Consider the following 14,405-nt stretch of genomic DNA (forward strand, 5'->3'; position numbering starts at 1 on the left):
TGTAAATGATAAGATTAAAAAACATATATTGTTTTAAAAAGTAGAAATCACATAAAATACCTAAATTGAGAAAATTCAAAATAATTATATATTTCAACCCAAAACTTGTAGAAAAATAAAAAATGATAAAATTCAATTTTTTTCAAATAAGAAAATAAAAATGTATAAAAACACAGAAAAAACAGAAAAATTATACAAGAAAATTGCAAGAAATTATAAAAATTTAAAAACAGAAAATCATATAAGTTGCAAAAAAATCACACAAAAAAGCAAAAAAGAACATAAGTTATAAGAAAATACAAAAATTAAACCAAATATAAAATATACAAAAAAATAGAAATTGCAGTGTAAATAATAAAAATTGTAAACAGAAAATGCAAATAAAAATATTGGTAATTGTATAAATTGCAAAAAACAACACAAATTATAAAAATGTTGAAAAAATAGACTGTGTTCTACAATGGTGGGAAGGCTAGGGAGATCTAGTGCAATTTTGGAAAGGTTTGGGAGAACATAGATTTGGGTTCGCACCAGTTCTTGAACCTCCGTCGCTGGCCATCGCTGCAATTTCAAAAATAAAAAAAGAATACCATATGGCCTTGCTTTGTAATTGCGGAAAAACCAAAGTCTGTGCGAATCTAATCTCAGTCGTTAGCTATCATTGTAGTGGCAAAAATACAACCCTCATTCGTTTGCCCTGTCTTCCATCAGAGGTGAAGGAGAAAAACATAGGCATCAATGCAACTATTCGAACCACTATTTGTCAATCGCCGACTGCTACTGCATTTCCCTACTCTCTCCTTTTGTTGGTGGTGAAGAAGAAAAGCACAACCCTCATGGAGCTATTCAAACCTTAGCTTGTTAATTGTCGACCACCATTCATCTCCCTTCTCACTCATGGAGCTATTATATAGTCCCAGCTTGTTGCATATGTAATACAATTCCCCGACTTAACCCTTTTGTAAACAAATTTGCCAATTGAGTTCCTGTGTTCACATGTACTGTGTTTATCACTCTGTTAAGCACTTTTTGTCTTATAAAGTGACAATCAACTTCTATGTGATTTGTTCTCTCATGGAAGACTGGATTAGATGTGATGTGAACTACAACTTGGTTGTAATAGTACAATTTCATATGATTGTTAAATGTACACTCAATCTCTTGGAGGAGGTTCTTCAACCACACCAACTCACAAGTTGTGTGTGCCATGGCTCTATATTCACTTTAGAAGTGCTTCTTGTTACAACTATCCATTTCTTGCTCTTCCATATTACAAGATTCCCTCCAAGAAAGGTATACCCTATAGTAGGCCTTGTATCAGATACTGAGCCAACCTAATTTGCATCTATATAACTCTCTATTTCAAGACTAAATGTAGATTTGTATAATAATCCACGACTTGGAGCTCCCTTCAAATACCGTACAATTCTCAAAACCACATACCATTGGGTTCTGCATAAGCTGACTAACCACACTCACTTGGACCAATGCTTAGTTTGATAACTACACTCACCAAAGGCAATATTAGGTCGGGTAATAGCCAAATAATTTAACTTATCCACTAATCTCTTGTTCCTCCCTGGATCATCAAATTATTAACCTACATCGGTGCTTAGTTTGATATTTGGCTCCATGGGTGTTTCAGCTGGTTTGACACCCAAAAGTCTTGTAACAAGTCAAGAACATATTTCCTATGGAACAAATTGATACCATGCTTTGACCTTGCCGCTTCTATTCCCAAAAAATATTTCAGTTTGCAAAGATCTTTTGTTTGAAATTGATCATGCAGGGAAGCCTTTAATCTGTCAATCCCCAACTTACAACTACCTGTAATGACAATGTCATTTACATAAAGCACCAATAGAAACTTCCCAACTTTAGAATCATAATTGAATACTGAATGATCAACTTGGCATTGTTTCATACTGAAGTCTTCAACCACTTTACTGAATTTACCAAACCAAGCATGTGGAGATTGTTTTAGGTTATAAATTGCCTTCTTAAGGTTACACACTTTACCATGGTCCCCCTTAGCAACAAAACATTGTGGTTGCTCCATATAAACTTCTTCAAGGAGATCACAATGTAAGAAGGCATTCTTGATGCCAAGCTGAGACAACATATCTACTAAGAATATTAACACATGAACTGAGCCACTCTTGACAACTAGGGAGAATGTCTTTGTATAATCCACTCCGTACTGCTGTGAGTACCCCTCTTCAACCTATCGAGCCTTCAATTCCTCTACCTTGCCATTTGGTAAGTATTTGATGGTATACAACCACTTACAACCTACATGCTTACCGGGAGGGAGAGTGGTGAGTTCCCACATGCAATTGTAAGCAAGAGTAGAGAGTTATTCTTCCATTGTGTTACTCTAGCGAGGTAATAGCTTTCTAGACATTCTTAGGGATAGATACAAAAGACAAAGGAGAAACAAACAGATGATGAAAAGCAAAAAGATGAGAAACAAAAACATAGCTGCAAATAGATGAAAAGTACAACTGTGTTTACCTTTATGCACTGCAATGGGAAGGTCAAGGTTGGACAGAGAAGGCAACATGTGGTTAGAAACAACTGTTGGATTTGTAAGCGAAGAAGAAACTGGAGGAGTCGGTACCTGTTGATGAGTATACACTTGCTTGATTAGTGACTGCTCATTAGGAGCCTACATTGGAGGGGGAGAAGGCTTGGGTACAATGGGAACAAGAGGAATGAGATCATCAACAAGAACTGGGAGCGGGAGTTCAGGAGATGAAGAAGATACATCAGTACTTGTGAAGAAAGGAATAGACTCAAAGAAGGTGACATTAAGACAAACAAAGGAATGCTGGGAAGCGGGATTATAACACTTATATCCCTTCTGAGTCCAAGAATGGTCAAGAAAGATACACTTTGTAGAGCGTGCATCATAGTTTTCAAGGTGCCAAGACGAACCTAGGCGACAAGGGAGTGCTTAGTCGCTTGGTTGCCTAGGTTGGCGCCTAGGCATCGCTTAATGTCTAAAAGAAAAATAAAATAAAAAGGGGATGAACCCCTATTTTTGCCGTTGAAATAGAATATAGAAGGGCAGCACCCCTATCTTTCTTCCAGAAAAAGAAATAGACCCATGTTTTTTGTTCCAGAAGAAGAAGAAGAGAGGAGGAGGAAAGAAGGGGCTCCGCCCCTGTTTTTGTTCCAAAAAAAGAAAAAAGAAGGGGCGGAGCCCCTGTTTTTATTCCAAAACAAGAAAAAGAAGAAGAGAATCATGCCTTCTGTGATCAATTTCCCTTTTTTCTTCAATGACAGAGGATATCTCTTGAACTCGTCTTCGAATATAATCTCTCTCAGAACTCATCTTTGAATATTTTATCTATCATAAACCTTAAAAAGATAAGAAATTAATAAAAAACTTATTATAATATGAAAGAAATAAAAATAATGATTCGGTGCATGTCTATATTTATATTATAGACTTAAAATATAAAAAATATTAAATATGCAAAAATTATAACATGTTATAGATATATCATATGGCGTTTGGGTGAGGCAATACCCAAAAAGCGCCTAAACGCCTAGGAGTCGCCTTGACAACTATGGCATGCATCTAACTTGTCCATCTCAGTCCATAGATTATGAACAAAGCATATACAACGAAAAACCTTGGGAGTAAGAGGAAAGGGAGACGATGTATGAAACAAAACAGAGAAGGGAGATTGACCATCAAGGATAGACATTGGCATTCGATTAATAAGGAAACAAGTTGTTAATACAGCACCACTCCAAAAATGCTTAGGAACACTCGTATGATGCAAAAGGGACCGAGCAGTCTCAATTAGATGGAAGTTGTTATGTTTGGCCACCCCGTTGTAGGGTGTAAGTAAAAGAGGTTTGATGAATGACCTTGTGTTGTTCTAAGTATTGCTGAATTGGCACAAAGAAATATTCTTGTCCATTATTAAAACGAAGAATCTTTATGTGAACACCAAATTGAGTGCAAAGTTCAGCATGAAATTTTTTGAAGAATGGAGAACAATTCACTTCTTTCTTTAATAAGATAAAGCTATGTCATACTTAAATAATTATTAACAAAAATTACAAAATACTTATAACTATTGTATGACACAACTCTATTTGTATCCCAAATATCAAAATGGACTAAAGAAAAATGACTCAAATTGCAACTTTCAACTCTAGGACTGAAAGAAACCCATTGGTATTTCCTATATTGACATGACACGTTCCAACAAAGGAAGATGACTCAAATGACAAAACAAGTAACTTAAGTGTCTTGAGAGATGGATGACAAGCTTGCAATGCCACTAGAGGGTTGTAAGAGAAGACTGAAGTGCTACTATCGAAGCACACCATCAAAATACAATCCACCGAATTCATGCCCTCTAGGGCCTCTATCAATCTTCATCCCTATCCTGAGATCCTAAAAACCACAAGAGGAAGGGTAAAAGGTTGTAGAACAATTAAGAAACTTGGTCAATTTGCTAATAGACAATATTAAATAGAAATTTGGGCGCATATAGAATTGAAGATAAAGATAATGATGCAATATCAACATTACCAACACCAAAAATAAGAGAAAGTAAAACCATTAGTTGAAGTAACTGTCTGTAATGTAGAGGATTGAGAAGGAGATGAAAACACACCTGGAGTTCTAGTCATATGATCGGAAGCTCAAGAGTTGATAATGCAAGAGAAAGGTTTGGAAGCTAGACAAACCATACCTGAGTGGGCAAGAGTAGCAAAATTTTGCTGGGAAGTAGCATGAAGAAACCTTTCATACTCATCACGTAGAATACTCATCATCTCCTTCTCAGAGGCACTAGTAGATGTGGAGGGTGCATGGTCGGCCTGCTGAATATGTGTCTCTCCATGTCACAATATGTGCATTTCTTTGGCCCATTACCATGTCCTCTACCATGATTTCCACTACGTCCACCACCACAACCTCTCCTCTTGTCATTGCAAAGGCTAATCTGTCTGAAATAGAACTCTCTGAAGACCCAATAGTATCTTATGGAGTCAGGCAAACACCTCAAGAAAGGGAAGGGTAGAACGTCCTAGAATCTGTGCTCTAATCGGCTCATTTTCAGCCTTCAAACCCACTAAAAATTTGGTCACATCATGTTACTCCCTTTGTTGTTGCTGAATTTTAACATCTGATGTTAAGGGATGATAGATATTGAGCTCATTTTGAAGGTTTCTTATACTAGCATAGTACTCCTCAAGTGTTTGATTTCCTTGTTGAAGATTAAAATATTCTTAATAAAGCTGATATACTCTTATAGTGTTATCTTATCCAGAATAAAGTTTCTTGGCATGTCATAATCTTGCATCTTCTTATTCCTAATCACTATATCCTTGAGAATCAGTTGAGGGTTTTTCATCTTTCACATGTTTCACTTTCTTCTTGGCTCTAAGAAAGACTTCCATTGGCTTGGCCCATGGCACATAATTCTCACCATTCAATTTGGTAGATGTCATTTGCACATTCAAAAAAATCAGGGGGAATCATAGCACTTTCTTTTTTATCACTATTCTCTCCTACCGTATCCATGGGTTAAAGAAAAACAAAGAAAACTTCACCACACAGTACCACACCACACCACTAGTAATCAACTACAGCTGAAACATTTACTGTAACAGGTTTCAGCAACTAACCTCACACCTGTCATTTTCAACAACAATAGACCTAGGATCCACAACCGTATACAATCAGATCACCAAAACACCTCACACGAACTGATGCAAAACAATCTGATTACTAAGAGTCCCTCTTTGATGCATCAATTGGAGGGTTTTTCTAAAAATCCACTGAAATAGAAACTACAACAGCCACTAGAGGCATGAATACTATCTTAACAAAGAAACAATCACTCCTTTGTGGCCTCTCCTTGATTCTCTAAGAGATCAATGAGAAATCTCGAAAAAAAGTATGCTGGGAGGTGCTAAAATAGAAGAAAAATATAGTAGGTTATCAGTGATCTGATACCGTGTTATCAGTTATATCAGTTCTGATTTCTGCCCTAGAATGAAAGAAAAAAAGAGAAAGAAGAAGTGGAGAAGAGAGGGAGAGAAGGAAAGAAAGGTCACAGCTAAAGAAAATTTACTGACCTCTCTGAGTCTTAGCCGACCAGAACTGTATTTATAGGTTGTAAACCTTAAGTACAAAGACTCTTGTGCCCCTCATTATGTATGGGAAACCCTACTTAAACTTAAACAAAATAGACAAAGCACTTCTAAATAATATAATGTAAAAAGACTTTAATACCCATGGACTGTCGACTCTAACAATTCTCTTTTGTTTCTCCCTCATTGACCCAAGGTATCTCTTGATCATCAATCTTGCCCCACTATTGTTGCTTATATATTTACTGAAAGTAAGATAATCTATTCTCTCTTAGTTTGGTTTTCTTGAAAACTTTTGATTCTAAAGCATCTCTCAATTGTTTTACTTGATTTCCCCACTATTGTTACTAATATATTTACTGAAAGCAAGGTAATGTATTATATACACTTTCTTTTCCAAAACCCACCAGGTGACTTTTCTTCGGACCCTGTCATAATGTTTTCTCTAAATCAAGAAACACCAAGTTGGAGATCTCTCTTATTTCCCAAGCTTCTCCATGGGTATTCGTAATGTTTTAAACTATAACTGCATCATATATTGCAGAGAATGTTGAATCAAAATGAAGAATTCTAACATAAATCATAAGTTTGTTTCTGTTTTCTAAAAATTGTCAAAAAACAAAACAAAATATATGCATGCGTGTGGTATATCTGGATTCTATTTGATTAGAATCTGGGATAGCCGAACTCAATTAGGTATCTGTAATACCTAAGTTTTATATTCAAAATTGACTTGATTGAGTTATTGTATATCTGATTTGAATCTAATTATAGTAGATGCAAAGATTAAGGTATCGATACGATACTCCCAATACGGGGCGTATCGTATTCGTATCCATGATCATGGATACAAGATACGCTATGACTGGATATGTATTGTATCCTACGAGTCGTGCGTATCGGTACGATACGCCTCCGTATCGGTGGATACGGTCCGATACACATTGATATGGAGGTGTATCCGTGTCTAGTTTGACAAAATTGTACATTGAGTACTTTTGGATTGTTTTTCATCTTTAATACAAGTTAAAAATAGTATTATGAAAACTAAAATAAATAATTTAAGATTTAATTTTCCCAAAAAAATTAATAAAAACTAAAAATTATAAAAATAATATATTTCATCTACCTTAGATGATTTATATATTTTATTTTACACAAAATTATATGTTAAAAATGAAAACATAGTTATTATTTGAAAAAATAGAGTTATTATATAAAAATACTAAATAAATAGATTTTCCTAACAAAATTAATGGAAAATAGAAAATTATAATTATAAAAACTAAAATGAATAATTTAAGATTTAATTTTCCCAAAAATTTAATAAAAACTGAAAATTAAATATAATTTATTGTATCTACCTTAAATGATTTATTTGTTTTATTTTACAATTATGTGTAAAATAAAAACATTATATGTTAAAAATGAAAACATATTTATTATTTAAAAAATGGTTGTTATTTAAATAAAATACTAAATTAATAAATATTTCCAAAAATTAATAAAAATTGAAAATTATAATTATAAAATTGAAAGAGTGATAATTATTGTACAATGTTTGAATGTTCTAGAGTCCCGTTATTGTTTATTGTAATATTTCTCTTCATATAACCTATTGAAGTATGAATTTCTCATGTGTTTATATCTTATTCATAGATAATTCAGCTTTTGGTTTAGTATGATGAATGTATTTATGTGATTTGTATGTATTTCACTAGCGTATCCAAGCGTTTCTATATTTTTCGTTAGTATCCATACGTTTCCAAAACGTATCCGTATCCGTATCCGAGTTATCCGATACAATACTCGATACTGATACTTTGATCCTTGAGTAGATGTTAAGAACAACCTATCAAAATTTGATGTTTTTCTCAACTAGACAAGTAATAAAAATAAATGCATGAACCATATATTATGAAACAAAGTGAAATAGGTGGACTTTTAAGAAAAGATTGAAGGAAGTAGAAGTAGATGCTTCCAATAGTTCATGCATAATGCAGGTTGGCCCTAATTATACTGTATTATATAATTAATATTTATAGTATATACACAAATGTATTTATATATGTATAATAAAAATTTGTGTATATTTTCTGTAATTTTGTATATGAACTTAGATTTAAATTTTAAGTCCTTAACAATATAGTTTTATTACTTTATGTGGGCAAGCCCAAATGCCTGGGCCTGGACCAAGGCACCAAGGCGAAGCTAGGGGATGGGGGGTGCCTTGTTGCCTTGTCGCCTAGGCAATGGAACATTTTTACATAGAAACCATGAATCCTAGGATATTTCCCTAGGTTCCATAGCAACTAGCAACCGTCTTCCATGATAATTATCTATAAACTTCATAAAAAAGTATAAGCTTCATATAAAAGCATAAAAACTCAACATATTTATTAGAAAAAAAGAAGAAAAGAAAATTCAGAAAATATAGGGACCGAGCCCATTTTTGTCTAGGAAAATAAGATGATGATGATGAATGTGCTGGTTGGACAGAATTTTAAGTTCTTCCTTGCTTATTGGTTCAGTCTTTGAAGTCTTTGAAGGTTTAAGACTGCATCCACCAACATGTGTGTTGATTGAACCTTAACGAATAAGAAGATAAGAAAAATAAATTACTATATAAACCCAGAAAATGAATATTTTAGTTAAATAATATCTATTTAATTATTATAATATAAAAGAATAAAGAATATAAAAGGATTTTATGGTAGCATGTACACAATAGGTAGGCAATTAAGTGAGCAACCATCTATGGGCGCCTAGGCATCATCTTGACAACTATATATATATATATAAGCCGCAACTTGGTGGTGACAACACAGGACAAGCAGAAGAATGAGCAGAGCAGAAATAGCCAACTCCATCCAGCTGTTCAGCAACATATACGCAGAAACCTCATCAAACAGGTCCAAAGATTTTAACCAGTGCACCACCCTAATTGTTATTACTTCAATAAAACTTCTTTATTTCTTTTGTTTTCAGAAAAAGTTCTGGAGTTCCTTTCCTCTCATAGAGTCCAGCAAATAGCAGCCCTCACACACCTCCACATAATCCTTTCCCTTTTCTTTGGCCACCTAAGGAACAAAGAGCTAAACAAGCTTTGAATATTTGGCGGTAGGGTCCACCTACAACTAAATAGAGAAAGAAACCAGTCCCAAATAACAACAGCAAAGGGGCAAGAAATTAATAAGTGGTAAGAGCTTTCACCATTAGCCTTGCAAAGAATGCACCAATTTTGAGACAAGCACCAAAAAGGCATTTTTCTTTGGAATAAGTCACAGGTATTACATTTCTCCAAGAAGGTTTCCCTACAAAAAGCTCCAATCGTTGGAGGAATCGGCTCACCCCAAACTTCCTTTACTGGGCAGCCCTTTTTTTAACCATCCAGTAAAAGCTTGACATGGGCCAACCCAGCCCATGATCATTCCTTCAGGATCATTTAGGAGTTTTCGGAACACAAAATAGTTTGGATCATCAAGGAACAAAGAAACTGGTTATCCAGAAAAGAAAGGAATTTCTTAATTGTAAAATATTAGAAAACAGAGAGGAAAGACAACTGAATAGCCTTTCTAACTGATTCTGTAATATGGCTCTTATTGAGGTTATAGAAGCCTGTTAGTCTCATCAACTTACAAGATTAGAAATTGCACAAGTATCCCTATAAAATTTGACTTCCTTAGAGAAATGCTTGCCCAACACATGAACAGAACAGAATTGCAGAAGATGATTCTAAACCCCAATCCCTGAAAAAAGGCCTGTATTGTTGGTCTAGGTATTAATAAGAATGAAACAAAAAAAGCCCCAACCCATGAAACTCAAATGGAAGAAGAACAAATCTTTTACTGCTGTACGATACAAACAGTGATGTAGTATGATTGAATAGTGACTTTTTCTGATGCACCAGCCACTTCTTCTTTGAAGACAATCCAAAAAATTAGGATTACCTGCCTACCCGTTTGGTCATTTGCCTACTTACCAGTCAACAAGAACCCAACAAGGTGAGAGCACTGAATCTTAAGAGAACAGATGCAGATAGTAGATGCTGGCATCACCTACTCAACAACCAAGAAGATTAAATGAACTACAGAGTGAAAAAGGTGAGAGCTGTGGACTGAGTCTGAGAATAGATGCAGAATGCATAACAATGAAACATGGTTTGGAATTTTAGGTTTAGCTTTCTAGGATTAGATATTTTTTCCTGCAATGGAGTGAATGGACATTTTCATGTCCAATTGGTTATGGAGACTCTCTTAGGGCTGAGGTATAGGCAGCAATTGGAGTACAAAGAGCCTTGCTGAATATCAAGAAGCTGATAATTGAAGGGGATTCAAAAGTGGTGGTGAACTGGTTACAGAATGAAGAGCTGAGCCTATGGTTGTACAGTAATAAAAAGAACAAAAAAATAAATGGTTAACACAGAATTGGGAGGTGAGAGTACAGTGGGTAAAAGAAGTGCACTCCCTTGAGGATTCTCTTGCTAGGCATGGGACGGGTAGAACTAAACTTTTTTGGGCACTGTTGTAATTGATTGTATTTGGGGTGAGATAAGAGGGTTTGTCTCTCACTATTTCCTTCTGATGTACTTCATTTCACTAGGCATGGGACGGGTAAGAGGTTTTGTCTCTCACTATTATTATTCTTATAATAATAATAATATAATAAAACCTGAGGGTGTGAGGAGTATAAAAATCTATGTACAGATGAATCAGAGTGCATCTTTATCGATCAAATAGGCCAGTAACCAAATTCAATTTATTTCTTAAATGGATAAGGTTTGTCTGATCCAATTCTATATATATATATATATGGCATAAATGGATAAGATTCAAATTTGAATCAGATCGAGATCTGATCCATTTGCATCTCTATTATTTTATGATCTTTTTAATCCATGTATACCATTTTTATACTTAATTACAACAAATTTTACATCTAATACACTAGGTGTGTAAGATGATAAAATGAAGTTTGACTTCAAAGTCAATTGGACCACATCAAGTGGCTCTTTAGCCTATATATTGTGGAATATAAACTCAATAATATTTTAAAATAGGTCTTAGAAAACCGAAACAAATCTTGTAGTAGTAAGGGTTCTAAACAAGAGCTCCTTAAAAGAGTTGAAGAAACAAAAGAACATTTAGGGAACAAGGTCTTCAGTTGAGTTTATTTAAATCACATGAATTGTAGAGTGTATTTAATCATCATCATCATTAAAGCCTTATCCTATCTATTTGGCTACATGAATCCTGTTTTGCCATTCAGTTCTGTTTAATACCATATCCATTATTAAATTATGAGCGCTTCAATAATTTTTTACTGTTTTGACCTATGTCAATTTTGGTGTACCCCTAGCTCTTCTAGCCCCTTCAAACTTGTAGCTGATCGCTTCCTCTTACAGGTTCTGTAGGTGGTCTTCTATACACATCACCTACATTCATTTTATCATCTACTGATCTATTCCTGGGTTCCTTCAAATGATTTCATTTCTCACCTTATCATTTGTAGTTTTTCCACTCATCCATCTCAGCATACACATTTCTGCCACTCTTTTTTTTGGACATGTTATTTCTTGATTTCCCAACACTTTGCTCCATACATCATTGCTGTCCTTACAACTGTTTTATAGAACTTTCCTTTTAATCCAAGTGGTATTTGCCTTTCCCATAAGGTGTAAGATTTAATCAATGATTTAAAATTGTTTTTATAAAAGGATTCAGATGTAGATTCAAATGGAAACCTTTGGGATTTGCAATTCAAATTGTGAATCATATATAAATCATAAGACATTGACAAAATTTTAAGTGGCTGCTTTCAAACTTGAACCCATGTTTTCACGCTTTTTAGCCCAAGTATATAATATACTCCCAATGCAATTCATTCCTTCCCTTCCACTCCATACCCTCCCAAAAGGGGAAATTATGCACTGGGGAAGGAAGGGATAGAATCGGGTGGATGGGATTAGATGACACAATTTTGGCAGCAGCCATTTGACATCCATATCAATGATATATGTGCTCTTGTTTTTTATTTATTTTTTCATAATTTCTCGTTCAAGAACCGATAGGTATCAACAGAAACACAGACGGAACTAAGGAAAGAATAAAAGAATTGTACCTTTAGACTTGCAGCCAATTTAAGTAGCAGGTGGAATTCTGGTTGTAATGGCTTGCACCGTGTGTGCGTGTTATGTCTTGGCTTTCACCGTTTGTGTTCTTGAATAATTCTTCTACACATAAATTATCTTTTGCAGATGGGCAACATGAGAGTATCTATCCCCGTGCATAGACCAAATGGGGCCAGCATTCCCTCTACATCAACAGTAAGTTCTTGAACTTCGCTTTTTGATGCCCAACAAATTCATGCAGTATACATCATAAGAGTAATATCTTCGATTTGATTTAGGCAATGCCACATGCCCACAGTCAAACTGTTGTAGTCGAGAACCCAATGTCAGTTGATGAAAGCGGCAAATTGGTAATTCTTCTACTTCCTAACTACTTTTGGCTCAGCTTTTTCTTTAAATTTCCTAGACCAATACAATGTCAAAAATAAGTACTCAAATAAGCCTTATTCCACGATTCCACTCTGTTTTTTGTCATATTCATTGTCAAGTTATGATTCATGATTTTCTTTACCTTTTGGCGACAAAGCAAGTTTGCTGATTAAACTTGTAATGCTGTAGGTGAGCAATGTTGTCGTTGGAGTGACCACCGAAAAAAAATAACTACATTTCCCACGTCTAGCTCCTGCTGTAAGTAGTTAACGAGTTTGATTTATTTGAGTTGTACTGTATAAGAAGCTGGAGCCCTGAGAAACCTATTTCTAAATGTGAGCACTTGCAGAAAACTGAATATTTTGGTAGGATCGTATATGTTGGGAGATTGTAGAAGTAAAAAGGGTGTTGTATCTGCTCTTTTCTGTGGACATTTTATCATTGTATGCTACACGTGTACACTTTGGCTATGAGAAAGTATTAATATTCTTTTCCAAACTTATACCTGTGGGTTATTGTCTTGTGATCGGAGTACTATATGTTTGATTTTCTGTATTTAGAATATTGTTTCAATTGGATTGTTTAACTTAATTGCTTGATAACCCATCATATGGAAGTTTCTCAATTTTTTTTCCTTCTATCTTTTTTCTTGTGGCCTACTCCACTGGCATGACCGTGGGTATATAAGGTATTGCTCTAGTCACTCGGGTTCTTCTATCCAACATGAATTATCTGTCGACAAAAGGTTGTTCAAATATTCTCCCACGCTCTGCCTGGCTAGATGTATTGCTTTAAATATCAAGTTGTCAAGTAGGCTCAGGATAATGCTTGTTACATTCACATTGGTCGCATTCACACCTTGATTTCAAATCAGCCCTATACTCCACATTTTATTGGTTTCCTAAAGTAATATAATATATCGTAAGTTTCAAAACCTTAGGCTCTGTTTGGGAAGAATACAAATACAAATATATACAGTGCAGATACAAGGTTTAAGAATACGAAATAATACAAAATATAAGATTTTGTATTGTACATATTTGTATTTGTATTTGTATTGTACATATAAGATTTTGTATTCTTCCCAAATTGAGCTTTAGGCTGTGTTTGGTTGCAGTGCAAATAAATTTGCACTGATGCAAAATTATGGTAGTGCAAATAATTTGGATGCAAGTTTTGATTTATTTTTGTTACAAAATTTATCTTATTTTGTTTGATTGCAGTACAAATGAAGTAAAATAAAAAAGTGAAACAAAATGAAATAAAATCCAAAACAAAATTAAACTAGAATTTGCATTATTTTCATTTGCATTCTCATACATTTGTACTAATACAAATAGGATTGCACTCCCGCAGATGTTTTGAAAGGAGTACAAACAAGGTTTAAAGTATCGGAAATGCAATTTTAAAAAATGTATCGGGATATGTTTTAGATATGCATGGATACGGACGAATAATCAAGATATGTATAAATATGATAGGAAATTCAAATAAAGCATAAAATTCAAATTTGAATTCAAATAAAGCATAAAAACCATAATTTAATGTTTATATAAAATGTGACATATCAAGATATAATTAATAACTATTGAAAAATGATGGAATAGCTAAAGTGTGAAAAAAGCAAAAAAAAAAAAAAAACTAATACATGAATGTATATACATCAATTTTCAAATAATCAATATAATTTATTTTAATATTTATTAGTAAATAAATTTTAATAAATAGTTTCAGCATTTATTAATAAGCACCACTAAGAAAAGATGAAATTTACTCAAAACTA

At 34.1% G+C, this 14,405-nt stretch overlaps 1 protein-coding gene across 3 annotated transcripts in view; it reads left to right on the top strand.

Moving 5' to 3' along the window:
- Window positions 1-13,124, top strand: part of LSD1 (LSD1 zinc finger family protein) — a 45,794-nt gene extending 32,670 nt beyond the window's left edge. For 2 of the 3 annotated variants that reach the window (XM_088891560.1, XM_088891559.1), the window contains exons 5-8: window positions 12,380-12,448; window positions 12,532-12,603; window positions 12,812-12,880; window positions 12,972-13,124. In XM_088891560.1, the coding sequence (XP_088747686.1) occupies window positions 12,380-12,448; window positions 12,532-12,603; window positions 12,812-12,853 (183 nt within the window). In that variant the 3' untranslated portion in view covers window positions 12,854-12,880; window positions 12,972-13,124. Of the gene's footprint in view, window positions 1-12,379; window positions 12,449-12,531; window positions 12,604-12,811 lie in introns of all 3 variants that reach the window. The other variant, XM_088891558.1, reaches the window with a different exon arrangement.
- Window positions 13,125-14,405: the final 1,281 nt, after the last annotated feature.

Source organism: Nelumbo nucifera, chromosome 7 (genome assembly GCF_055504915.1).
Source record: "Nelumbo nucifera cultivar China Antique chromosome 7, China Antique-T2T, whole genome shotgun sequence".
Classification (NCBI taxonomy): Eukaryota; Viridiplantae; Streptophyta; class Magnoliopsida; order Proteales; family Nelumbonaceae; genus Nelumbo; species Nelumbo nucifera.